The sequence below is a fragment of the Rhinolophus sinicus genome, chromosome 2, assembly GCF_057876585.1.
Source record: "Rhinolophus sinicus isolate RSI-liver-muscle chromosome 2, RSI-T2T, whole genome shotgun sequence".
Taxonomy (NCBI): domain Eukaryota; kingdom Metazoa; phylum Chordata; class Mammalia; order Chiroptera; family Rhinolophidae; genus Rhinolophus; species Rhinolophus sinicus.
In genome coordinates, this window is record NC_142502.1 from 173,511,725 (window position 1) to 173,538,262 (window position 26,538).

The window sequence follows — 26,538 nt, forward strand, 5'->3', positions numbered from 1 at the left end:
AACTGGGATGCCGAGTGTTGCCCCTTCTAAGGGCTGGAGACAAACAGGTGCTTGGTACCTGGACAATACAAAGGGTCAGGCAGTATTCATCTGCCTCAGTCTCCAAATGGAGACTCAGCACACACATGCATATACATACACAAGTGCTCATGTGTTTGCACGCACGCACATGCATATACAAATACATTCTCCCTCTGCATGAACGTGAGGCTGAGGAGCTGCACACACGGTTGGTTTCTGGGCTCTGCTGCCCATGTGGCTCTAGGAGCCACGTTTTAGAAAGGACAAAGAGTTCATCTTGCAGCTGTACTCTAGAGACTCGGGACTGTATTCTCAGACTCTCCTTCTGATTTTCTCCACCTGCCCGGCCCTCCTGCCTTCCATGGTCCCTCCTCCCTCTGCCTACCTCCCCTTCTTGGTGTCCCTGGGAATATAGGGGTTCCTGCTGGGCTCCTCTCATCTTGGGGGACTGGTAGGGGACACTTTTCTCATTCTTCCACTCCAGTGAAAACCCATGGAAGCCAGGTACCTCCCTCCTTTGCCTGGGGCCCGAGAGCAGTGGACCGTGTGTGCATGGCCGGGGGCTCTGACAGACATGTGCATGGGGTGTGTGCCCTGGGATGTGCACAGACGTGTGTGTACAGGGTCAGCACACGCAGCCTCACCCCCACTTCCCATGCCCCCTTCATGCCCCCTCCACCCTTCACCAGGGTGAGCTCCAGAGGTACAGCAGCTCCCAAGCAGCCCAGAGGGGCCAGGGTCAGGGCCATGCTGGGATTTGGGGTAAAGCGGTACTCAGTAGACTCCTCCCAAACCCAGCCACTTCACCTGAGGTTGGGGTGTCCTCTACCCCTTCCCCTGGGCTGAGTGCCCAAGTGAGGCCTGGCGCCATGAAGAATTTGGGTCCCAGCAAACCCTAGAGTTCCCCAGGGGCCGCCATATTGATCCTCTGCCCAGTGGCTGCGTTTAACGGTGCACATGGCGTCATGGGGATGGGAGCTTGAGGAAGAGGTGGAGTGAAACCAAGGCCGAGAGACAGAGGGAGCACTGCCTGAGGTATAGAACTTGCCAGACTGGGACACTGAAAACACAATGTGGACTCCAGGAGGGAGGTCAGGCCCATCCAGGCCTTCACGGACAGGTCCCCTAGCAACAAGGACCGCTGCGAGATCAAATCCCCACCCCACTGCTTTCAGCTGAGTGACTGAGGGCAGGGCAGGCGAGCCTTGGCTCTCTCGTTTGGAAAATAGGGTAATACGCACCCCATGAGCTGGATGGGTGCAAGGTGTCAAGGCGTGTTAGGGTTCTCAGCACAGGAGCCTGCAGTTATTATTACTAGTTGTAGTCACGATAGTGGTTGTAGTAAGACCGTGAGAGTATTATTTTTTCACAGAGAGTCCTTTTCCCATCTCCATTTCTACCCCCCGAGTTTAGGCCCGTGTGTAGCCCCTTTGTTGGTACAGAAGCTTGGAGTGTGTAAGAAGGGGGCAGAGGCAGTGTGTGCTGTGTACCCAGGGTGTGGATATATGCTGTGCCCTAGCTTGCTGTGTGCTTGAGAAGCCCCCACTGGGCCCGCCTGCGATTTCAGAGCAAAACCCAAAAGGAAAGGGGAAAGGAATCACATTTTATCCTTCATCTACCCAAATCCCACCTTCCTGCCTCACCCTTGCCCACTGCCAGGTGATACACTTCCCCTTCCGGTTCCTCTACTGCAAGGATTTTCAAACTTGTCAGAGTCACAGAGTCCTTTAAAAATTATAAACAAACCAACAAACTTCCCTCAAAACCTGGACCAGTGATTCAGAAGAAGACAGCCTTGCTTAGCCTAATGTGAGGCTGGGGCCAGTAGATCTCTCAATTGGCCCCCATTCTCAAAAGCTCGTTGGAGTTCCTGCTCCATTGGAGCAAGCCCCACACAGCTCTCCGTGGGTCCCAATGGGGGTCCATGCCTCACCAGCCCCAGGACCAGCCAGACCCTGGGCCAGAGCAGGGCTGCTGAAACAATCTCCCCTTCTCCGTTCTCTGCTCAGCGGTCTCTGCCAATTTCGTCAGCCAGAGACCTGACTAAAGTTAACTTGTTAGAAAAGAATTACAAATCGGCCAGCTTGCCTAACAGAAAGGATAATTGACCAAAGCGGGACTTCGGCTGTCTTCTTTCTAGGCCTTTATGTCCTGAGGTGTTGGAACATGGAGTCATGTCTACCTGGGCAAGGTCTGTGCCAGGACAGAGCGTGAGGAGAGAGAAAAATTGCTGATTGTTATTTGCTTTATTTTCTTCATCCTCATTGCCACAGTAGCGGGAAACACTGAGAGAATATTCTAGAAGGGTTTTCTGAAAGCCTCCCTGAAGAGGGAGAGGAGCACCGATCTTACCCTGCTCTAAGCCCTGGAGAAGTAGCTCAGTTAGTTTGGGACACCCAGAACCTCCCTGGCCCACCTTGCTTCTCAGAGGCCCTGAGAGCCTGGAAAGTCCCCACTCCATTGGAGGGGGTCATGGAAGAACGTGGGGCGGAGGACGGTAGCCCAGCCTGGACAATGGCCAGTTCATCTAACCTTGTATTCCTTGAGGCACCTGTAACCCACATTTGGAAATCAGCAGACCCTGGCCTGGGTATGGAGGAGATTAACTGACACCCTGAGACCTACTCTCTCAGCAGGGCTCTCGGTTCTCCTGGGCTTGGGGTTGAGCCAGTGGCCATTCAGCCCCACTCCTGTGAGCCTCCCCCAAGAATCGGACCATAACCCCACGTCACTCTCCCAGGCCTATTGGGTCCCCGTCCTGCAGGCTTAGACATGCTGAAGTGAGAGGCAGTGGGATGAGGGATCCCTGGGAGCGGGGGGTCAGCAGGGCCAGGGGCTAAGTCTGCAAGTGTCTCTGTTCCACAACCTCTCACACACGTCCCCTTGTCTCCTCATTTCTTCTCCCTACTCAGCAAAGGCAGAGAGAAGACCAAGGGAGGCAGAGATGACGAGCACAAGTAGGTGTCCCAGGCCAGGGCAGAGCCCGTGGGGCTCAAGGCGTCCACACCACAGGGTGCGGATGTTGGGACGGCCCATCTCAGAGGGCTTAGGTGTGGGCTGTCCTGCTGAAGCCAGCACCAGGGGATGGCAGAGGCTGGGAGGTCTCTCCATCTGGCCCTGGGGGTGAGGGACAGGGAGGTGTTAGGGTGGGAGCGGGCAGGTGGCCAGGCCTTCTCGTTTCCACTGCTTCTTCCCTCCTTTCAGCGTCTTGATTCCTCCTCCACTTCCCTGTTCAGCTCCCCACCCTTTTGCATCAGGCCCTTTGGGGTCCCTGTGAGGGAAGGTGTGATAAAGTCAAAGGAGTTGGGGAGGCCCAAGAAGCCAATGACTGCCTCTCCCCACAGAGTCAAGGCAGGGCTGGGAAGATGGACATGCAGCCATGGAGGCCCAAGGAGGACAAACTCTGGGCACCAAGTGGCCAAAGGGGTGTAGCTGGAGCAGGAAGCCCCAGAAAGCTCAGGAGAGGGGACCACTTTCTGGCAGTCCTCACCATCTCCATTCCCCCAAAGGCTTCCTGGGGGAGGGAGAGAACAGGCGCTGTCTGGGAGGGGAGAAGAAGAAGAGACTTCAGATGAGAGGAGTGGCCACAAGGGGGTACGAAAGGCTGAAGTTCCCAGGGGTTGATGTGGGTCTCACGTCAGAAACCCTTGTCATCTCAAGGATGCTCTAGCGTCACAGGGAATTCACAGGGCACTGGTAGTCAGGGCTGACCACGCTGAAGGGGACCTCTCGTCCAACATACTTTCTTACGGATGACAAAATCTGAGTCCCAGACAAGGAAAGCAACTTGCTCCAGAACAGGGGCACAGTTGGGACGAAAACACAGGGATTTAACTTATGACCAGAGTCTACATTCGACCCAGGTAGTTTGACTGTACTCTAAATTTAACTTAATTCTCCAAACACACCAGTGAGAGCTGAAAAGCCAGGAATGTGGTCTTTGTTTTCCAGGTAGGGAAACTGAGGCCCCAAGATGTTAAGAGATTTGCCCAAAACTGTAATCCCGATTAGTTAAAAATTAGTTGACGTGAGGATATTATGGGGACAGCAGGGTTGTGTTTAAAAGGGTCTGAAGTGGTCAGCACTGGTGTGGGCTTGGGGTGTCTTCTTGCATTAAAAACCCCAGGGACTTGTTTTCACAAAAGCATATCAAGTTCCAACTCTCACATGTTACACACAAGTAAAAGCTTGACAAGGAGGCAACAGCACTGTGTGTGGAGATCTCAGGCCCAGAGACCCAAAGGGTCAGGAATTTGCCAGGGTCCGAGCCAAGGAGGAAGCCTCAGGTGTAGCATGTGCCAGGCTTGGACAGGGAGCCAGTGAACCAAATCCAAGGGTGTGTGTGAGATGATGGCACATACTGAGCTGGGGGTTCCTCTTAGGGAGAGGGTTCAAAGGGTTGGGCTTATGCATGGACACTTAATTGTAAAAGTCCTGTATGAGACACAAACGACCTGTCCATCACCCAAGCTCCCTGTCTGAAAGCTGTGATGGTCTCTAAGACCCTTCTTGACTTCCAGCTCCCCAGTGTGTCCCAGGCCAGACCCCCTGGGATTGAGACAGGCCTGATGTCTTGCCGGGCCCCAACTGGACTAAGAGGTGTCTCACAGTGTGAGCACGCAGTAGGTCCACAGTAAATGTTGGTTCCCTAGCACTACTCCATCCTAATCTCTTGCAATCTCCAACTAACATATGAAGTACAGTAAACTGGCACTTATTATTCTAATTTTAATGTGTAGAGCATTAGGACAATTGAAAATGAGATTTTTGAGAGGAGATTAAACCAGTCAAAACTCTTTAGCCTGGAGAAGAAAAAGTGTGGGAATTGGTTTTAAATCTCTGAAAGGTTATTGTGCAGCAAAGCTGGTTAGTTTCTTTCTCCTCGGATGAGGAATAAGTGGAAATACGTGTTAAGTTGCAATAGAAAAATGTAAGAATAGAGCCATGAAGGAACGCTTGCTCCCGTGCATACGTTAGGTTCTGGGATCGGCTGCTTTGGGTAGATGGGAAATCTGTTTCCATGATGTTGTTTGCTTGAGTCTTGGAAGAGGTTGGGCCACTGGGGAGAGTTGAGGAGCCAACTACCCTGGCAAACGAGGGGATAAGTACACAAGGCCTCCCCACCACCCCCAGCCTGCTGGGATGGCAAGGGCACATGTGCAAACAAGCTAATTTGGAGACAGGCTCTTGTGTGAAGTGTTACCCTGTCCTGCCCAGATATGGGAAGATATTAGAAGCTAACTGAAATTCAACACACATTGAAAGATGACTGTAAAGGCTATAATTATTAAATTACCTATAATTGGGGCATGGAAAATAAGAGAAAAACCCATCAAGGAGCACTTGGAGAACATTTCCCCAAGTTTTGAAAATTAAACAATGCAGAGAAGATCCCCAGACTCTGTTTCTATTAGGCAGAAGTTTGATTCTCCTCATAATCTGAGGTCTGAGCTAATCATGAGCCCAGACAGTTCCATTGAAGGCAGTCATAGAGCAGACGCCCTGGGCAGCCATGGCCAGCTATTCATTTTCAGTCACACCCCTCTAAGTCATAAACTCCAGAAGAATACAGAGACCAAACTAGTGAGATCCAGCTCACTACATTTAGTTTGGCCAGTGTTCCCAGAAACCATCAGATTCATAAATGCAAAAAGAGTTGACAGTGAATGAACTAGCTTAAAATCTTTTCTCTAGAGAGAAATCGCAGTCTAAACTGTAGATGCATAGCGTTTTGACTTTGATGAGTGCAGGCGTGGGGAAGCCCAAATGTGACCATAAATCCTCAGAGGCTCCTGGAGGCCCATTTCCCCTGGCCCTTCTCCTGTTTTCTTGCAGCCATGAATAAGGAGCCACTTGGTTGCAAAGTAGTTTTTCAATGAGCTGATTATTAGCTTGTTTTCTTCGTCTGTTTCTCACCACATTATATCTTTAGTAGTTGGAGAATCCAACTAGACCAACTTTTTTTTTTATTTAAAAAAAAAAAAAAAAGCAAAACAAGAATAACAAAAAGACAAACCAGCACACCAGTAACCCAATCAACGAATTACATTTAAAAAAAAAATCTAAGTCTTGAATGCATGTGGATAATGTTCAAATTTCCCTGATTAAGTTAACATTTATTTCAAAAATAACTTTTACCCTTTGCCAAGAGAAGCAGGCATGCTGCTTTCCGGGAATTGGTGCAGAAAAGGCTTTTTCTGTAGTGAATTTCTGATATGCATCGATCAGAAAATGACAAAGGGCAGTGAGAGCCGATGATATCATGATCTTCTGACCACAGTTCAGATTAATTGAAGACAAAGTCTAGGAGAAGCAAACAGAGGCACAGAGCCTATAGTAAGAATTCTGGAAGTTACAGTCACCCTACACATTCTGCATGCGTCACAAAGGGGTAAGTCAGCACTGCAAGGTATTCCCAGGCACACAGGCATACCCCAGTGAGCCTGTCCACTTGAGATGGTTAAAATGACACAGGGTCTGGGGAGAGGGGTTTCTCCTTTGTATTGCTTCAGGGTATGGTAGAGACTGGTTGGATAAGTATAGTTTATTTATCAATCTTTGCTTCCAAATAGGCTTGTTTTAAGGAATAAAGTGACTTTTGAATTCAAGGGCTATAACTGCCCAAGGGAAGCCCAGGCCCTTTTCTACCTTATTTCCCTGAAAATAAGACCTAGCTGGACAATTGGCTGTAATGCGTGTTTTGAAGTAAAAATTAATAATAAGACCCAGTATTATATTGTATTGTATTGTACTGTATTGTATTGTATTGTATTATATTGTATCATATCGTATCGTATCATATCATATTATATCATATCATATTATATCATATTATATATTAAAGACCCAGTCTTATGTTATAGTAAAATAAGACCGGATCTTATATTAATTTTTGCTCCAAAAGACGCATTAGAGCTGATTGTCTGGCTAGGTCTTATTTTCAGGAAAACACAGTACTTAGGTGGGTCCTCGGGACCGTCATCAGAAAGCCAGGATTCTCTGCTACCTCTGGGCCTCAAGCTTCAGGGCCAGATCCCCTTCAGTATGATGAGCAGCCTGCTTCTCGTGGCAGGGCCTGCTTCCAGCCGGACATATCACTTTGACCTACCATCTCAGCGCACTTCCCAGGGTGGCATTAGGGCAGGGGCAGGGGTGGGATGGAGAACTGTGTGGCTGGAGCAGGCTGTATGTGATGCCATCATGACCGTCACACATGGAGTAGGGTTGGCACAGCTCAGGAATGGCCAAGAAGTGATTGTACAAAGTCAAGCATGGGACTCTCCAGCGAAGTCCTAGGTAATCCAGGAGAGCAGTGAGGCTGGGAGGAAATGAATCCTAACACTGAGACAGGAAGTGGTCTGAGGGCCCACACTAGACACGCTTCCTGTTGCAGGGGTCAGCGTGCAGCCCGCACCCCTATCTTTAAGTCCACAAGGCCGGAAGGAAACCACTGGATGGTTCAGTGTAAACCAGGCAGGATGGTCCCTTTCTCCCCCTCACACAATTGTTTCTAATGGGTTCATTGATCTGTTCAATGTTATGTCACTGGTAAATTAGTATTTATACCAGTCTCTTCCAAAAATGTGTTGATACTTAGATTATTTTTGAATGAGACTCTTACCTAAACACAGGCACGGTCCATGGGACTCTTCACAGATGACATCACCCTCTGCCAATTGTGCAGGCCCACGGCCTGTGCCTACACCGAGCAGTGCAGGTCCTGGAGACTTTTTGCCAAAGTTCCAAGTGGATGATGGGATTCATACTCACAGAGAAGTACAATGCCATCGAGGAGGCAGTGGAAATATTGCTAGCCTCGGAGACGGGAGCTTTGGGCTTGAATCCCAGCTCTCTGCGCCTTAGGCTTCTCATGAGTTGAATGAGGAGAAGCATATGTCTCTCCCAGGATTACTATGAAAATGAAATGAGCAAATATCTGGAAAGCCTTTGGCCCAGAGTAGTTGCTCAAGAAAGGTTATATAATCTCTTGTTGGGTATTTTATATTTATGTCTGATATAGCCCCTTATTAGAAGGGAGAAACGTCTAAAAAATAATTCCAAAGGCATTCATTTTCCTTTTTTAGAGCACCTTTCTTTCGCCTTCTCCCATAATTACGTCCCAGACAACACGATGCTGCAGAGTGCAGACCGATCAGTGTCACCCAGCCTCCTTTCACCCACCTCATGCCTTTTTGGGAAATCATGAACATGCCAGTGCTTCCTGAACTGTGAGCTGGTGCCACATGAAAAGGGTGGTTCCTGGTTGCTCTCTCGTTAGGATGCAGACACACCCTTCCATGTCTTGCCTGGCATATAAAGAGTAAAGAAAAGGGCTGGGGATAGGATAGGGCCAGGCTTGGAGGGATGATATTGGCCCCCAATCCCAAGAGGAGGGGCCGTCTGTACAAGGACAGAAAGGTTTCTCCCAACTTCCCAAGAACAGGAGGTCTTGGGAACCATAGTCAAGCCTCCACAGGGAAATTCATGATCCAAAGACGGGTGGGCTCTGCTATAGGTGAGCTCAGGGTTGGAGCCCGCACCTCATCCCATCTGAGCCTACAAGATGACAGGGCCACACCTAGGAGGAGGGACAATGGGAAGTGGAGGGAGTCAGGTATCCAGCTAATGCAGTATTAATGGGGTAATGGAATACTGCACTTTACCCCCTGCTGGTCCTACTCCTGGTCCCTCCTGACACCAGGGATAACAGGCTCGGCGGCCGGGACATCACTGAAGGGACAGGGAAGACCCCTACCCCCTTCCCTCAGCCCCTCTGACTGCAGGGTCTTTCACCTGAGGGCACAAGGCCACACCAAGCCAGAAGAAGAGGTAGGAACTATGGAGTCTGCCATATGTTCCTGGGGGCTGGTGGAAGGGGGGATTCTACAGGAAGAGGGGACAGGCAGAAGGGGCCTTTTTAAAGCCAGAATCAAAGATAGATGGGAAAGAGCCTGTCCTGTCCTTTTCAGTGAGGACCAAGGAGAATCCCAGGGCACAGAGAGGTTAGCAGAGCCAGGGCATGCTTTGCGCACCAGGGCTGAAAACTGAGCAGCTGGTTTCAACCACATCTCCTAGCTGTTCCTCGGCCTCTGCCCCTCTGAGTCCTGTTCCTGACCCTCTGTTCTGATGCTTTGTCTCCGGTGGCTGGCTTTCCTTTCACCCAGCTGAGGTGGGGTGCCAGGGACAGAGAGAAGGAGCTTGGGGGCACTGGCAAAGCTTAGAGCTCTAAGGCTGGACTGTGGGATGTGGGATCAGCCCAGGTCCCTGAGGGGCTCCAGTTCAAACAGTTCTTTCCAGCAGAAAGCCACCTTCTCTGGTCGCTGGGGTCCCGGCCTGCCCCGCAGTGATGGGAAGACATGGGGAGGGAGAAAGTGGTGGGGTTCCTCTGCCCTAATTCCCTCTCATGGGTCCCCGTTTGGGAAGTTTGGCCCCCATGCTATCTCGGGACCAGTAGCTGAAGGGCTGGGGTCTGGATCTCCCTTTCCCTTATGTGTTCTGTCCGGTTTTGCTCTTTTGTGTTTGTGTGTCTTCCTCCTTGCGTCCATCTCCCTCCACCTGCTCATTCTGGCGGCCCCTCTCACAGAGCCGGGAGGAGTGTGTTTTCCGCCATGAAACTCGGCAGGAACCGGTTCCACAAGGAGGATCACCAAAGACAAGGTACGAACGCTGCCCCTGCCCATCGTCCAGTCCCACCCTTGAGGTGTTCCCGGCTACCTCTCTGCACCTGACAGTGACCAAACCCCACCCCTCCAGCGGCAGCGCCCCAACAGGCTCTCCTACGATTGGATGGCGGAGCCACATAAAAAGAGCTTGGCTTCCCATTGGCTGGCAGAGAAGCCGGGCCATGGCAATGGTCCTTAAGAAGGGGCGGTTCTGAGAGCTGCGGTGGAACCCGCACTTCAGCTGGTCTAGAGCAGAGCAGATCCCCCAGCCCAGCGGGCCTGTTTACGAAAGGCTCCTTCAGCCCTCTTTGCTCCCCTTCTGTTTTCTCCATAGAGAAGCTCAGAGATTTTTAATTAGAAAAGGGAATAACAAAACCGAAAATTGCTCAATTCTTTACTTCTGGGGGAAAAGCTGAGTCGTGAGAATACTTGCCCAGTAGCAGGACTGACTGTCTGCCTTTTCCCCAGGCCCTCTCACCGGGCTGCAGGGAAGGCCCAGGGGGGTGGTGGAGTGCAGTATGGGCCATGGGGGTCTGGAGTGGCCTGTGGCACGGTCCCTCTGGGCTGTGGAGGGGGTGAGACAGTTGTTTAGGAGGAGTCAGAGAGGACAGAAAGAAGAAAGGAGAGAAACAGAGTGGACAAAGGAGATGTACGGAACTTTCTGGCCCAGGTCTAGTTGATCACATGCCCACCCTCAGGGCTCCTAGCTGCCCTCCCCAGTATCCACTGTATGGCCAGTGGCCCTAGAAACTCTGTCCCTCCCTCTTGTCCCCATGCCAATTCCAGCTGTGCCCCTCTCTTTCTTAGATTGGAGAGGGTACAGCTATTGGCTGAGGCCCAAAACCACAATCTTTGAGTGACTTCTCAGAATCATTATTTCTTCATCTCCTGGATTAATATGCATCAGTACAGTGTTAGGTTCTGAATTCCACCAGCTATTTCACATGGATATGTTTCTTCTTAAGTTTCAGTTTCCCCGTCTGTGACATAAGAATAGTGCCTGTCTTTGCAGGTTGTGGCTCTGATGACTAGAGATATTTGTATAAACTGCCCAGCATCATGCCTGGCACATAATAGCTACTCAATAAATGGTAGCTATTGTTTCAAGAGGTACATAAGTATGCATTCTTTATTTCTTACCTTCTTCCATGAAGGATATTCAGTGCTTAAGTAAGTAACTGTACAATAAAACAGTTACATTAAGTTAAAATTTTAAAAGCAAGACCAGATATAATTAAAATCAATTCAAATAAAAAATAAATCAAAATTAGGTAGGAAACACTATGGATATACAGGGCATAATATTCTTAGCAGATGCTACCCGGTTAACATTGAATTTGACTGTTAGCTTCCTAGATGTCAAAGAAAAGGGTAAACACAGTCGCTCTCCCGCTGTCCAGCCCACCTAGTCAGTGTTTCTTCCTCCCCAGATGAACCAGCCGTGCTGGAGATGGAGGACCTTGATCGCCTGGGCATCCGGCTTGCAGAGGGGCTGGACCCCGACTCTGTGTCTTTAGCCTCTGTCACAGCTCTCACCACCAATGTCTCCAACAAGCGGTGAGTGGACACCGATCTCCCCCACCCCATCAGGCAGGACACAGCTTGCCATATCTGGAATTTGGGTGGGGAAGAATCAGGGCCCATGGACAGCTTCTTCTTAACCCTGTTCCTTTCGGCTTTTCCTGGATGTTTTTCTCACCTCTCTCCCTGCAAACAGAGAGCACAGCAGTTGCAGGCCCCTTTCTAAGTCGCTGAACACCTCCAGGCCCAGGGAAATCCCAGAGCTACTCAGTCCATATTTGAACCTGTTGATCTAATGTCTGTTTTTCTTTACATCTGCCATTGGTTAATCCTCTCTGCTTGGGCCTCTGAGAACAATGAATCCCCATTCGATTTGGCAGTCCTGGAGGGTTTGAAGATCACAATTCTGTCCTTCCTCCCTTCTCCGAAGTCTAACCATTGTCAATGCCCTCCTCCTCCCCTGCAAGCAATCCCCTGACACCAGGCCTGACAATACATTCTTCTCCTCAGGTCCAAGCCAGACATTAAGATGGAGCCAAGTGCCGGACGGCCCATGGATTACCAGGTAGGTGGGCAACTAGACGCCTCATGCCTTTCAGACTCTGCTCTAGTGGGGGGAGGGGGAAGCGCTCTGGCCAGATGTGCAGTATAGACTCTGTGAAGGAGCGTATCTGGGTTCACAGAGTACCACAAGCTGAATATAAGTTCTCAAAGAAGTGTCATCAGCAGAGAGGTACAAACCCAAAGTGGAGCTTGAGAACTCTGCTTCTGCTGGTCAAAGCCTTCCCAGGATTTTTTGTCCAGCACTGGACATCATAAAGTAAGGGGGACCTAGAAAAACCAAGAACCTAAGAAAAACAAGAAGAGACCAAAGAGCACCCATCCTTCCCAACCCAGAAAAAAAAAACACAAAAAAAAACAAATTCCAACAGTTAAAATAAGAGCCTCTGAACAAAGATTTTTTGGTGTATTTTTTTAAATGATTGTTTTGTATTATTTTAATGCTAGAAGTAATGTCAATCCTGATTGTCTATAAATGGTGAGAGTGTGGGTGGTTTTTTCTTCTTACTTCCCTATATTTTCTGAATTTTTGTTTGTTTGTGTGTTTCTAAAATTGAAGACAAAATGGCTGAGATAGGGAGAGATTTGCAGCTATAGGATTGTCAATGTGACCGCAGTGCCAGCAGGATGGGTCATGAGAATGTTTGGTCAGTGCTGGGACGGGCCCATACCGGCTAACTGGGCCCCAGTGCAGCCCTTCCAGCCTAGGACCTGATCCTCAGTTTTGCAGGCCACACCCTCAATTTTGTTTCTTCTCCCCAAATTGATCAGAGCCTGAGACACTGAGTGACACTAACACAACTCACAATAAACTAATGTACACCCCAGAAGCACCTAGTACCTATTTATAAACTGGAAACAGGAAGGACCCAGAGACCATCCGATGCTCTAGGCCCTTCTTTGGGGGCTAATGAGACCCAGCTATAGGTCAGAAGACTACTGGGCATTCATTCAGGGTGAGCCCTCTCTCCTAGGTTACAGCTTTTCTTTTATGCCCATTTCCCAGGCCCCATGCATACCACCATCTTCTTTAAAGAGAGCCCCACCTCACCTCACTCAGGTGATGATATAATGGACTAGACACCACCTTGTTTTTGTATCAGGTACATCTGGTCATGTTTTCTCAGGACACACCTTGTCTTCCCAGGGGCTTGAAAAATAACCCCAGGCAATGTCAAGTGTCCCTGCCCCTGTGGTTTTAGACAACCTCAAGCCACTGAGCTCCTTGAAGATTTGAGAATGTTACCCCCTCACTTCTCTGCCAAAACCCAAACACAAACTGTCCTTAGACTTCTGAGGGCATTTCCAGGGGACTGGGCTCAGGGCTTTGTTCCTCTAGTGCTGAGAACAGGAAAATCCCAAAGAACAAATACCTCAGAGTCAGATACCATTCCCTGTACAAAGTCACCAGCCTGCTGGGTAAGGACACATAGAAAATGAAGTCGTCGTTGTTGCTGTTAATGAAACTGCTCTTTTTTGAAGGTTTACTATGTGCCAGACTCTATGCTAGGCTAGGAGCTGTGTTTTCCATTTAGTTAATGTCATTCCTACAATCCTCCAAATATAGGTATTACTACATTTCATAGGTGAGAAACTGAGGCCCAAGGAGGGTAAGGAGCTTGCCCAGGTTACAGTTATTCAAAGCTGGAAGCAGGGCTCAAATCCAAGGTTGTCTAACTGGAGCAGTCAGAGAGACTAATTTCTCTCTAATTAAGCCTTGTAGAGAGTTGTTCCCACTGGTCCCTGTTCGTCTTTAGCTTACTACCTACTGCTTGTTTTCCAAAGCTCTTTCAAACTGTTTCCTGCCAGAGACTTTTCTTAAGTATACCAGACATTGTCCCTTCAAAGGCTTTGTAAACAAAACAGTTATATTTAATTTGGTAACATGGTATTTCCTGACAGGTTCATTCACATCTCAACTTGAAAGTGTGTTAAGACACTTTGAGAGAGCTATGAAAATGCAAATGTGGAATTATTCTTGCTTCCAATAAATACAACATATAAAGCAAGAAAGCCTACCAGAAAGAACTTTACTTTCTTGGAGAACTTGGCTTTATTGAGTTAGAAAGACCTCAAAAAGGGCACCCACTTGGTAAGAAGGGAGAGACTTAGCTGAACTCAGATCCAGGAAGGATCTCGAGGGCTCAGAATGGTGAAAAGAGCATGGCGCACCCATACCCCTTGTGTCTTCTGTTTAGAATGAGTGTAATGTGCAAACCCTTTCCTGATTATTGGCATCTCAAAAGCAAGAAGTCACAGTCTCCTCCCTGTGAATATGCAGATTCCCCATCAGAGTGAGCAAAGCTGGACACTTGGCAGAGATGTTCTTGGTGGGTCATGGAGTCTTGCATCTCTTTCCTACTCTCTCTCTTGCACCAAGACCTAATACGTTTTCACCTCCAAACATCTCTCCAGTTTTCGCCTTCATGTCATCTTCCTTGTATTGACCCTAAACCGCCAGCCTCAACTGAAATATTGCACTCACTTCCTATCTGGTCCTTCCCCCCGCCGCCCATCACCCTCAGATTGCCTCCCTCCCTTCATCCTCTACGATCTTCTCAAAATGCAGATCTGGTCATGTTACATCTCCGCCATCAGGAGATGAGGAAAGGTAAAGGACGCAACAGAAGAGCAGTGCTAAAGGGCCTACCACCTCTCATCTCCAGCTCCCAGCTGACGTCCTTGCAGCATGATCAGATCACTCGCAAACGCGTCACAAAGCACCATGACTCTTGGCTTCTCCCAGGACAGAGGTGTAGATTACATTCAGCATCTTCCTTGTGATGGCTTTCATGAAGCCGCCTGGGGATTACATCCCTTATCTTGGAAGGAGAGGATGGAATAGTCAATTACCAAAAGAGTCTCCCGGGTCAGCTGCTCAGTTGGTCCCTTTATAGCTCTATTTAACTTCATCTTTCATCCTGGAAAAATCAAGTCCTCTGTTGATGACTGGAGGATAGGAGGAAAGCATGCCCAATCCCCTCCCTCAAATTTTTTATTTTTAATTTCAAGTCCAAGTGATACATTTCCCTTCCACAGGGACCCAGGTGGGGGCAGGGGCAGCAGAAATGGCATGTCACCTCCCCCACCAACACCATGCCTCAATCTTGTATGCTTAGTATTCCTCTGGTGGGTGGGGCACTGAGCCAACAAAAGCACCATCTGGAGCCTCTCCTCCCCCCTTTGCTCCATTCAACTTTCTGCCCTTGTCCCCTCTCCACCTCCGACCTCTTGTGTGTTAGAGCTTCCAACCAGGCTTGTCCTCCATTGCTGGCTCTGCTCAGTGGAAGAGGGTAGAAACTCTGGGTCCTGAAAAAGCATAGAGGGCAAACATCATGGCCGGGTCTCTGGTTGAAAAACATAAAAATCAACCAACTGCTCACACTGGGAAAGTTAATCTGCTGATGGCATATCTTACTATGCCACAACTGTGTGTCTACTTCCCACTCTTGAGTTACAGAATGTTTGTTTTTGTTTTTTTAATGGAGGGGAGAGTTGGGCTTTATTGTGGGGGGAAAATGATGAGACGTTAGAAATATATATTTGGCATAAAAAGTTTCATAGAGGTTAAAACTATATAAACTAGGCAAAGAATATTCTGGAAGGACTTCTAGTGTCTATTTACTCTCTTCACAGTAAACTCTCAGAGCTAAGTAACTTAGCTCTAAGTTATTTTAACTCCCCGAAAAAATGGTGACGATTGAACTTCTTCAGAGTTCCAGATTCCAAGCTCCATTCCCTTTCACACTTCAACTTTCAAATAAAAATGCTTGCTTTCATAGTTCAAGTGTTACTTCGATTAGTAAACATTCAGTTTCCATTTCTATGTACTTTTCTGGCAACGTTCTCGTTGGCATCAGAGTTTCTATTTTTCTTAACATCTTTAGTTTTGATGTGTGGATTTTTCTTGGCCTTTAGAATATTTATAAGTCTTTGATAGATGCAGTGGATGATAATTTTCATAGTTATTCCTTTTTATGAAAATGGAAAACAATTCTCTTGAGTAAAATCATATTTAGAAGTTGCATCAAAGCATAGCAATTAAAATACCAAACCTCCAAGATAAGAAGCAAGAAAGGCAACCGTACAGTTTTGTTAGAAGACTGTGCTGAAGTAAATGCTAATTTTAGCCTAGCGAAGGCTATTTTGTTAAAATGCAAGTTCAAGAGAGTTGACTGAAACAATCATAAGCCTCATGTATGACCCTATCTACTTGGGAAAGCAACCACTTAACTGAAGGTAAATTCTATTGGAGAAGCCATTTATAACAATAGCTCACATTTTCTAAAGCTTTCTACTGTTTATGAAGCACTTTGATGCTCATTATCTCATTTAACCTTCACACAACCTAATGGATACGTGGTATCTCTACTTCTAGCTGAGAAAATTGAGGCTCAGTGAGCCTACATGTTCTCACACCTGGTAATATATCAGGTCTGGGGCTCAGTGCCTGTCCAGCAGCCCCAAGTCTGTGCCTCTATTTTATCACGGCCACTCTAATGGGGACTGACACGTCCAAACCCCAAACAAGAGCTAATGGTTTACAATGAGGGTTCAGGGGAAGTATACATGTGCACACGCACACACCTCTCTCTCATATATATATATATTTCCTTTTCTAGCTTAAAAGCTGTGAACCAATAATTATTTATTGTAAGCTCCATAAGGGGAAGGAGTTTGTTTCATTGATTGTTCATGGCCCCTAGTAGGTTTCCAGTAAATATTTGTTGAAGAGACGAACAACTGAGAAAGGGCTTCCCAGTACAGAGGTCAGATTCTGGGGAGCTGGATGCCACTGAAAAGACAGAGTGCATGGCACAGACAGGCGTCAAGGCAGAAGAGGTGGCTCAGGTGGGCGCCAAAGCCTCACTGGGCATTCAAACAAAGAAATTAAGCTAAGAGGGGAAAACCAGGAATGTGGAAAGGGGGCCAAATTCCAGAGACACAAAAAGATAGCAACGCTTTCAGGCTTAAAATGAGAAATGCTGGAGCAGGAAATTCAATGCATGTGAATGGATACATGGAAATCTTAATTCTTGAGTGCATGAAACCTGGGAGGTGGGTTTGCAACCTTCCATGAGGTAGAGACTTTTATTCTGGAAAGAACTAGAGCACTTGAAATCCCCTGGGAGCTTTAAAAACACTGCCGCTCTCCCTTACCCCCATTCTACTCCCTCCCCATCCAGATTGAATCCAGTTGGTCCGGAGTGCGGCTGGGCATCAGGGATTTTCACCACCGCCCTTCCCCCAGTAATTCTAGTGCACACTTCCTTAGAGATTGTCCAGCCCGTGCTCCACCCTTATATACGAGGACAGTGAGGCTTAGCAGGGAAATAGCATCGCATCACCCACAGATTAGAGGCAGTGCTCAGAATGGAACCCAAGTCCAGTGCCGGCTCCCGGCACCGTCCAGCCCACTGCCTGGGCCTGATTCCGCAAGAGCAGCTCCGGGGCTCACACGGCTTTCCCTCCGGCCTCTCTCTCCTCCCTGCAGGTCAGCATCACAGTGATCGAAGCTCGGCAGTTGGTGGGCTTGAACATGGACCCTGTGGTGTGCGTGGAGGTGGGCGATGACAAGAAGTACACATCCATGAAGGAGTCCACTAACTGCCCCTATTATAATGAGGTCAGTACCCACGACCCCAGGTGGGGAAAGGGACCTCCAAACATATGGCAGGAGGCTGGGCCCTAGCCCCACCCAGGCCCAAAGGAGCAACTGGGAGTCAAGGGGCACAAAGGGCTACTATCGGGTGACCTTGGCCCACCCTGTTACAACCCCCAGCACACTGCTGTGCAGTGCCACATCCTCGGAACCCCCGGTCTAGATCCCAGCCTGACACTGGTCTGGGGACACTGCCCCAGGTACCCCTGTGCAGCTCTCAGCAGTGTCTCAGGGAACCTCACGCCCCAAAAAGCCTGGGCCCAGCTGTTTCTCAGGCCAGAACCCTGGGGCAGTGCCATCTCATTCCAGCCCCAGCCCATGGTGGCATTGACACATTTTGAGCACTTGCTAGATGCCAAGCACTCTTCTAAATGCTTTAGGTGCGTCATCTCTTCTGACTCTCACAATAGCCATCAGAGGGTGTCACCATGAATCCCATTTTATACCATGGGACATTGAGGCTCCTGGAGAAAGATCTTGCCCAGTGCTAAATGCCAGGGTTGGGTTCTGAGTGCTCAGCCTCTCTGCTAGGCTGCCTTCCTGGGTACCTGAACCTCGGTGGGGCTCCTTCCAGAGCTCTGGCCCTGACTCTTGGGTGTGAGAGAGAAAAGGCCTAGTGCCCACTCCTGTTGTTTGCAGCTGTTTGAGGCCACATCAAGGTCAAAGGACCTCAGAGACCTTTTAGTTCAATCTCCCCACCTTACAGAAGAGGAGACTGAGGGCTCAGTATGGAAAGGGCCAAGATCACAGTCAGTCCCATTGACAGAGAAGGGCCCAGACTGTCCAGCCTCAGCCCAGTGCTCTGTCTGCCACCTTGGAATGCCACCCCAGACACATCATCTTGGCTCTGGGCTCCAGAAGGAAACCCATCTCAATCAGCTCTGATGAGGGATACCTAGGTTTCCCTCAGATGCCTGAACACACATTGGACTATTCCAGAAGCCATGGCCTGGGGCTTCTGGCCCTCTCTTTCCTGGAAGGGGCATCCAGGCTGCCTCTCCCAGTGGCTCCATGCAGTGAGGGTGCCAGGCTGGCCCACGTAAGGCATCTGTGTCCTGTGTCTCAGCATCTGCCCTGAGGAGTGGTGAGGGCTGAGGGTACCATCTGTAACTAGGGGGAGGGCATCTCTTGGGATGCTGTGGGAGTCCTCTCGCTGTGCATTTTCAGTTAGAAAACCTGAGCACACTTCTGCCCTTTCACGGGGACCTACGCCAGGGCTGGGGCCTGGCCCAAGTCTCCTGTGTGACCACATGACAGACCCTGTTCTCACAGCTGGTTTCCCACAGGCCGATAGGGCTGAAACATCAGTGCTCAGGACTTCCCCACCCCCATTTGGCATCTTCCCAGGAGTCAGGAAATTCAGGCTCAACACCTCTGACCTTACGTCAGGACACATCTCTGACTGGAAAAGACTCCAGCCTAGATAAGGGTCTACTTTCCCCTAACAGATATGGAGACAGGAGTCCATGGCCTTCCACGGTTATTTGATAGTGGCAAAGCCACATTTGGCTGTCTCAAGGGCTCACTTTGCACCAAGCCCACGTGCCTCATGTTTCATTCAAATTGCTTCCTCCTTCCCAAGGAAACAGAGCTGATCTCCCAATGCTGTTTTTCCCCAGCAAACTCCTACTCACCCTGCAGGGCCCAGCTCCAGTGTCCTTGCCACTGAGCAGCCTTCCCTGCACTCTCTGTGTCAGAGGTCAGTGCACTTCTCTCTTTGTGACAGTAACGTCCCTGAATTGTGGTGGGTCCTTCATGTCTCCGTCTCCTTGGTGGACTGGAGGCTCCCAGTCTCCTGCTTCACTACGGCCCAGCCCAGAGCCTGGGATGGACCTGGAGGGGTTCGGTAACACTTTGTTGAAATGATATTCACCCACAGGAAAAAGCACACATTTCCTCAGCATCTCCTATGGTCCAGGCCCCTGCCTGCCAACCTGGAGGCTGCAACGTCAACAGTTTCTGCCCTAACAGGCCACCTCCTAGTTCCAGCCTAGAAACCATTTTCTAAACTCCATATTTATAGCCACTAGACTATTCATTCCAGTGACGTGAATCTTGAATTTGTTCTTGATCATATTTTTGTTCTTTTTCACAAACCCAAGCAGCTCCAATTTGCTCAATTTCTGTTTCCTCTAAACCAGGATTTCTCAACCTCAGCCCTATAGCTATTTTGAACTGGATAGTTTGGGGGGGGGGGGGGCTGTCCTGCGCATTGTAGGAGGTTGAGCAGCACTGCTGGCTTCTACCCACTAGGTGCCAATAGCAATCCCCCATCCAGATGTGTTTCCAGACGTTGCCATGTCCCCCAGGGGTTAACCCCCTCCCCATGGAGAACCGACCACCACTCTACACTGTCTTCCCAGCCCCAAAGCTCGACTTTCTTCCCCTTTCCTTCTCTTCCTATGCCATGTTCCTCTTCATTGAAAAGTATCCCCCTGGCCCCGGGGTGTACTGCTTCTGGCTAATTCTGAGAAACTTCTTTTGGCTCCAGTAATCACAATAGAGAGAGATGACAATGAACTACATGACTCAGCAGATACTTAAGTGATTACAAAAGGGAAATATGCACAGGAAATACAAAGAGTAGGACCACAGACAGCTCAAAGCCTGCAACATTCTGATTGCAGTAGCTCGCTTGCTCTCCTAGGGCTGCCATGGCTCTAAGGCACCTGGCCTGGGCTTGGCTCTGGACCTGTCATTGTGTGAAGGGAGGCTCACGACCATCACCCTCCCAGAACAACCTGACCAGGCCGAGACCCCTTCTCTGTGGGTGTATCTGGTCCCGGCCACTGGCACCTTCCTTCTGCCTGACCACCTCTCCCCTTTCCTGGATCCTTGTCTCTCTACAGCCCAGCAAATCTGCATTACATCATCCACTCAACACCACCTACTCTGCCTGTACTTTTCTTTCGGCTCCTTGGCCTATAAGGTGTTCTACTCTCACATATTCTCTTTAAGTACGATAATGGAAAACCATGCATGATCAAGGATAGGAACTAGAGGTCTGTCTCTATCTATCTATCTATCTATCTATCTATCTATCTATCTATCTATCTATCTATCTATATCTATCATCTATCTATCCCACTATCCATTCATCCATCTAGCTATGTCTTTCCTCAATCCCACATGCTCCTAGTGACCACCTCTCTCCTCCCATCCATGTGAGTTGTCCCCTCCCCTCCCAATCACACCTCAGTCTCTGCAGGTAGTCGTTTCTGCCCCATGGCTTCACTGAAACTGCCCATCCTTCAATGTACCAAGGGCCTTGCTATGTCTAAGAATAACTGTTGCTCCCTTCTTTGACTGCCCGGTTCCTTCCGCCCCTCCGGGGCCCTCTTCTGCCTCCCCCCTCGCCAGCTCCTCCCCTCACTGCCTTTCTCAGCTTCACTCACTCTGCCCACTGCTGAAATGCTCTGCTTCGTGGAGGCCTGTCCTGGACCTGCTTCTCTCCTACACTCTCCTTGGGCATCTCCGTCAGCCCCAAGGCGTCAGTTGCAATCTGTGTGTCTGGATGTCCACCCATCTCTCCAGAGCTTCAGTCCCCCCAGCCAGCATGACCGGACATATTACTGTCACATGTAGCAGTTGGTGTTCCCTGTGCACTGACCATGCGCACGCCTGATAGAACGCTTGTCAGAGGTTATCTCATTTAGATTTTACAGCTGTACCTCCCAGCCCCTCCCCTTGGAGCGGTTCAGCATGGAGGCCCTGGATCATTCGCCCCACATCACAGAGGGGTAAACTGAGGCTCAGGAAAGGAAGTGATTGGTCCAGCATTAAAAGCTTGGTCTGTCTGGCTCTAAAGCCGGCACCTTTACCCATAACGGTCTGTGTGAACCTCCAGTGGCCAGGAGCAGATTCTCCAGACATTTACCCCGAGTACATTGGCAACACCTCTTCCTTCTCCCTGCCCACAGTTCACCAAAGCAGGTATACTTCTGCTCACTGCTTCCACACGCCCTCATTCCCAGTGCCTGCACACCAAGGCCAGGGGAAATGGGTGGGCGTGACAACTGGGCGTGGCAGCTCCCACCTGGAGAGGCCTGTTCACGCCCACGGCACCTTACACTTAGAGCAGGCTAAGTGCCTTCCTCCACTGTCGCTCATCAGTTCTGATGCTCACCTTCTTTTACATTTGAGCATCTCTAACATTGGGCCATATCCTCTAGGCCATGAAACATTGTGCTTTAATGGCAGTGTCTACAAGGCCTTTAGAACCATGGTGTGTGTTAGAGTCATTGGCAGCTTAGATCAGTGAAATATGTCACAGTACGTCATCAAGCCTCAGAACAGGACTCTGAGGTGTGTGTCATTACCCTCCTTTCACAACTCAGGGAGGTAAGATTCAGAAAATGCATTGCTCTAGGCCACACCCTGGAAAGGGGCAAAATCAGGACTAGAACTACAGTCTCCCGGCTCCCTGGCCCAGCCCTTCCAAACATAGCACCTCAGTGCGTACTGTTCCATCGACGCTCCCACTTCCCTCCCCTGCCCACACTGGCTGGCACTGGCCCTGCCCACGGCGTAGGGTCTTGCCCTCCTATTGGGGGCCCCACCTCCCACCTGCCCCAGGGTCCGGAGGACGAGTGGTTGCCGGCTCATCCAAACTACCGGGCTCAGGGGAAATGGCCGGGGTGCAGACAGGCACTACCAGGAGGGAGGGGCCTGGCATTGCCCCGGCCGTCAGCCGATGCCCAGTGGTGACAGCAGGTCTGGGTCCTTCCCCCCTCCAGTACTTCGTCTTCGACTTCCATGTCTCTCCTGACGTCATGTTTGACAAGATCATCAAAATCTCGGTGAGTGGGAGCAACCCTGGCACACAGTGCCACTAGCTCACACTGCACCTTTGTGCAAACTTGGAAAGAGCTCCCCCTCTGGGCGGACCATCCCCACGCACAGACACATGGGTGGGCAAGCCGGGCACAGCCTGGATACGGGCCCCTCTTGCCCGTTTAGCTGGTGCCTCTAGCTAGGTTGTATAGTGTACAACCTACTCACCTGTACCTGGCAGCCTGCAAAACCAGGCCAGGGCAGGAGGGGCTGATGCTGAGCCTCGGCGAGCCACCCCTGCCCTGCCAAATGCCCTCCCACTTGGGGACTGAAAAGCTTGGGTCCCCAGAAAGACTGAGGTGGACCTGACTGGCGGCTGTTGGTTCTGCCTGGAAGGTGATTCACTCCAAGAACCTGCTGCGCAGTGGCACCCTCGTGGGGTCCTTCAAAATGGATGTGGGAACCGTGTACTCCCAGCCTGGTGAGTAGCTGCGCGGCCCGGTCAGCACAGGTGCACATGGCTCAGGGAGTGTGGTGCAGCCCGTCCTTCCTGCCTTGGGGGTCCCCGGGCCCAGCCTGGCCCAGACCATGAACTCATGTGGGGCGGTGAGTACACAGCCGTGCAGAAGGAGGGCATATCCAGTCTGGACACCAACACCGTGACTATTGCACCCAGTCTGCTGGCTTCACAAGAGCCCTGTAAGATTTGTGGCATCACCCCTTTTGCAGTTGAAGGGCCAGGGATTCAGAGAAGTACCAGGGCTTTCCCAGTCACCCAGTTGGTCTGGGGTAAAATGAGGCTGTGTGACTCCAGACCCCCACTGTCCTCAAAGCCAAATGCAGCATAGCAGCTTCTGAGGGACGTCGGATTCTAAAAACTCTTTCTCTGACCACCCATTAAGGGACCCAGGCCACCTGAGAACAGCCACGTGGGGCTGCATCTGATGAGCAGCTCTGTAGGTACCGGCAGACCAACACTGTATGGGGTTGATGAGGGAACCCCAAGGGGTGGTCCAGAGGGCTTGTGAGGATTGGACAAGGCAAAAAGGTGCCTTCAGCCTGACAAATGACAACTGACCACCTGGCCAGCTTAGAAACCACTGGCATCCAACCTGCCATTGGGTCTCACCCCATGTCCCTGAAGCGAACCCACCACTGGAGGTGTGGTAATGACCCCACGAGGCCCTTTGATAGTGGCAATACAATGTCACCAGACCGTCACATTTGACTTTCACAGTACAGTGAGGTACGCATCACCATTCCTTTTCATTTTACAGACAAGATAAACGAGGCCAAGAGAAGTTAAGTGGCTTGGAGATAACACTGAACTATTAGGTTAAACAAATTGGCAATTTCTCATGATCCCACTGAATAGACCGTCAGCTGGTGCATTATAGCTGTGACTCAGACCGGTCTGAGAATCTGCGTCCAAACCCCAAGATTATACACATAAAATCACAAAATTATAGAACACTTGAGCTGCAAGAGACCTTAAAAACATCTAGTCTGATCTCTCTATGATGATGGAGAAACTGAGGCCCAGGGTGATGGAGGGACTGGCGCAAGGTCTGGGAATAGAGGCAGGTCTCCCGGCTGCCAGGCCAGTGCCTTCCCACTGCCCCACCTATGTTGTGGTCCTCAGGAGAGAGTGGCCTTCGTGACCATCAGCCCTGCAGGGAGCGGGGAGAGGGGGCAGCCTGCCACTCGGGCTTCCCAGGAAGCATGCAGAGTTGGTTGGAAAACACTGGCATCCAGAGGAGGTCCTCCACCCCAGGGCTGAGCAGTGCCCCCTATGCCCTTGACAGTGGCAATACAATGTCACGAAGATCACAGTGTTAGGATGGAGGGGCCTCAGATCATTCATTAGTCCGGTGTCCATCCAGCCTAGGGCCCCAATACCTGGTTAGTCACCCGGCCTCTGCTTCGTCAGGCAGGAGGGCTGCAGGCAGAGAAACCAATTGGGAGGCTCCTCCCTTTGAAGCCACACCACACAACTGTGTGCAGGGCCTTGCCCCAGCTGTCCCTGCTCAGGAACACCTGTCCCCCCTGGACCAGCGGCAGGCATTGCTGTGGCCCCAAGTCTGGGGGACCTAATGGCCTGAGCTCTAGGGACCAAGAAGGCCCTCAGCTCCACAGAGTCTCTGTCTGCCCTGAGGGCAGGATGCCACCCGGGGTGGGGGCAGCAGGTGCAGTCCCCAATCTTCACCACCACAGAGCACCAGTTCCACCACAAGTGGGCCATCCTGTCTGACCCTGATGACATCTCCGCTGGGCTAAAGGGCTACGTGAAGTGTGACGTTGCCGTTGTGGGCAAGGGAGACAACATCAAGACGCCCCACAAGGCCAACGAGACGGAGGAGGATGACATTGAAGGGTGAGGTTCCCATCTTCCCCAGCGCCTCTTGACCTGACCCAGCCCTTCCCTCCCCCAGAAGGAGCCCTGGGGTGGACTTGGCCCAGAGATCATACCTTCTGTCTCCCTTACTCCTGTTCTCACCCACCTCCAGATGGCCCAGCTCTTTGTGGAAGGACTGAGGCCAGGTCCCATCTCATAAGAGCTGGCCTCAGTGTCCCCAGACTCTCCTTCTTACAGGAGAGAAAGGACTGAGGCAGAGCAGGGGACCACAGAGCTTGATTCAGACCCAGGAGTATATAGATGCTGGGACAGGAGTTAGGGGACCTGGGCCTGGTGCCCCAGCTGTATGTGCCGGCAGGAACTTACTGCTCCCCGAGGGGGTGCCTGCTGAACGCCAGTGGGCCCGGTTCTACGTGAAAATCTACCGAGCAGAGGGCCTGCCCCGTATGAACACCAGCCTCATGGCCAACATGAAGAAGGCTTTCATCGGGGACAACAAGGACCTGGTCGACCCCTATGTACAAGTCTTCTTTGCTGGCCAGAAGGTACTGAGTACAGGGTGTGGACGTTGGGGCTTTGGGTGACAGGCATTAAATGGGTATAGGGGTCAGGGGGCAGACATGAGGCAACACGGGAAGCCAGGAGATTGTCCTGTGATCACCCTGGTGCATTTACCTGTAAAGGGAGAAGAGTAAGAGATGAGGGAGCTCCAACCAAGAGGGGCTGGTGGGGTTAAGCCAGGTTGGGAATCATCGCAGCCTGGACAGGACATAGGGAGGCCTCCCTGCCTCCGGGTCCTAGAGACCGAGAGCTGAGGGGGGAGCACCAAACAAGAAGAGATTCTGAGAGGCTGGGGTAGGGAAGAGGGCGGGAGGTAAGCACACACACACACACACACACACACACACACACACACACACACCCTAATGCTCGCTCCTTCCCGCTAGGGCAAGACTTCAGTGCAGAAAAACAGTTACGAGCCACTGTGGAATGAGCAGGTGGTCTTCACAGACCTGTTCCCCCCGCTCTGCAAACGCATGAAGGTGCAGATACGGGACTCGGACAAAGTCAACGACGTGGCCATTGGCACCCACTTCATTGACCTGCGCAAGATTTCTAACGATGGAGACAAAGGTCAGCGAGAGGAGTCTGGGTATGGTGGCGGTGGGATCCTGAAAGGAAGGAGTGAATGACACACGCCCCCCTCACCCCGCCATCCCCATCCCACACCTTGACCTGAAAGGCACTGGGCACGGTGAGGGCTTTGTCAGCAGCTCCCACCTCAAGGGAAAGGTGGAAAGTCAAGGCTCAGATCGGCACAGAGTTGACTGGGCCCACCTGAGCCAGGCTGCCTGGATTTGACACCAGCTCTGACAGTTAGTACCTGTGTGACCTTTGTACATCTCTTTGAAAATAATGATTATATATGTGTGTATGCATACATATTACATGTACGTGTACTGCTGCCCTAGTACCTATCCATAGACTTGTTATGGGGACAGACCCCTCCTGGGACCAGGGCACCATGCTGGGTACCAGGGATACAGAGCGACAGAAGATTCCATTGCCAGTCTCACGGTGCTCACTGGAGATTAGGGAAATGGATGTGTTCCTAAATGCTCAAAACCTAAGGCAGAAGGCCACATATTGTATGATTCCATTTATATAAAATGTCCAGAATAGGCAAATCCATAGAGACAGACCGTATAATAATAGATTAGTGGTTGCTAGGGAGTGGGGGAGGGGGAATGGAGACTAATTGCTAATAGATACCAGGTCTTTTTTTTTCTTTTTCTTTTTTTGAGGGGGATGGAAATGTTCTGGAATTAGGTGCTATTTGCATAGCACAATGAATATACTAAAAATCACTGAGCTGCACAGTTGAACATGGTGAATTTTATGTTATGTGAACTATATCTTCATTTTTAAAATAGTATAACATTTTTTTAAAGGAGGCAGAATAAAAACCAACCAAACAAAAC

General features: G+C 50.3%; 1 protein-coding gene across 4 annotated transcripts in view; it reads left to right on the forward strand.

Moving 5' to 3' along the window:
• OTOF (otoferlin) overlaps positions 1 to 26,538 on the forward strand; it is an 88,888-nt gene that overhangs the window by 40,950 nt on the left and 21,400 nt on the right. For 2 of the 4 annotated variants that reach the window (XM_088796250.1, XM_019735385.3), the window contains exons 6-14: positions 9,605 to 9,678; positions 11,114 to 11,240; positions 11,715 to 11,769; positions 17,260 to 17,391; positions 22,164 to 22,226; positions 22,597 to 22,681; positions 24,415 to 24,574; positions 24,915 to 25,101; positions 25,504 to 25,690. In XM_088796250.1, the coding sequence (XP_088652376.1) occupies positions 9,605 to 9,678; positions 11,114 to 11,240; positions 11,715 to 11,769; positions 17,260 to 17,391; positions 22,164 to 22,226; positions 22,597 to 22,681; positions 24,415 to 24,574; positions 24,915 to 25,101; positions 25,504 to 25,690 (1,070 nt within the window). Of the gene's footprint in view, positions 1 to 2,933; positions 2,979 to 8,708; positions 8,851 to 9,604; positions 9,679 to 11,113; positions 11,241 to 11,714; positions 11,770 to 17,259; positions 17,392 to 22,163; positions 22,227 to 22,596; positions 22,682 to 24,414; positions 24,575 to 24,914; positions 25,102 to 25,503; positions 25,691 to 26,538 lie in introns of those variants that run through there. The other 2 variants (XM_074331805.2, XM_019735386.3) reach the window with 2 other exon arrangements.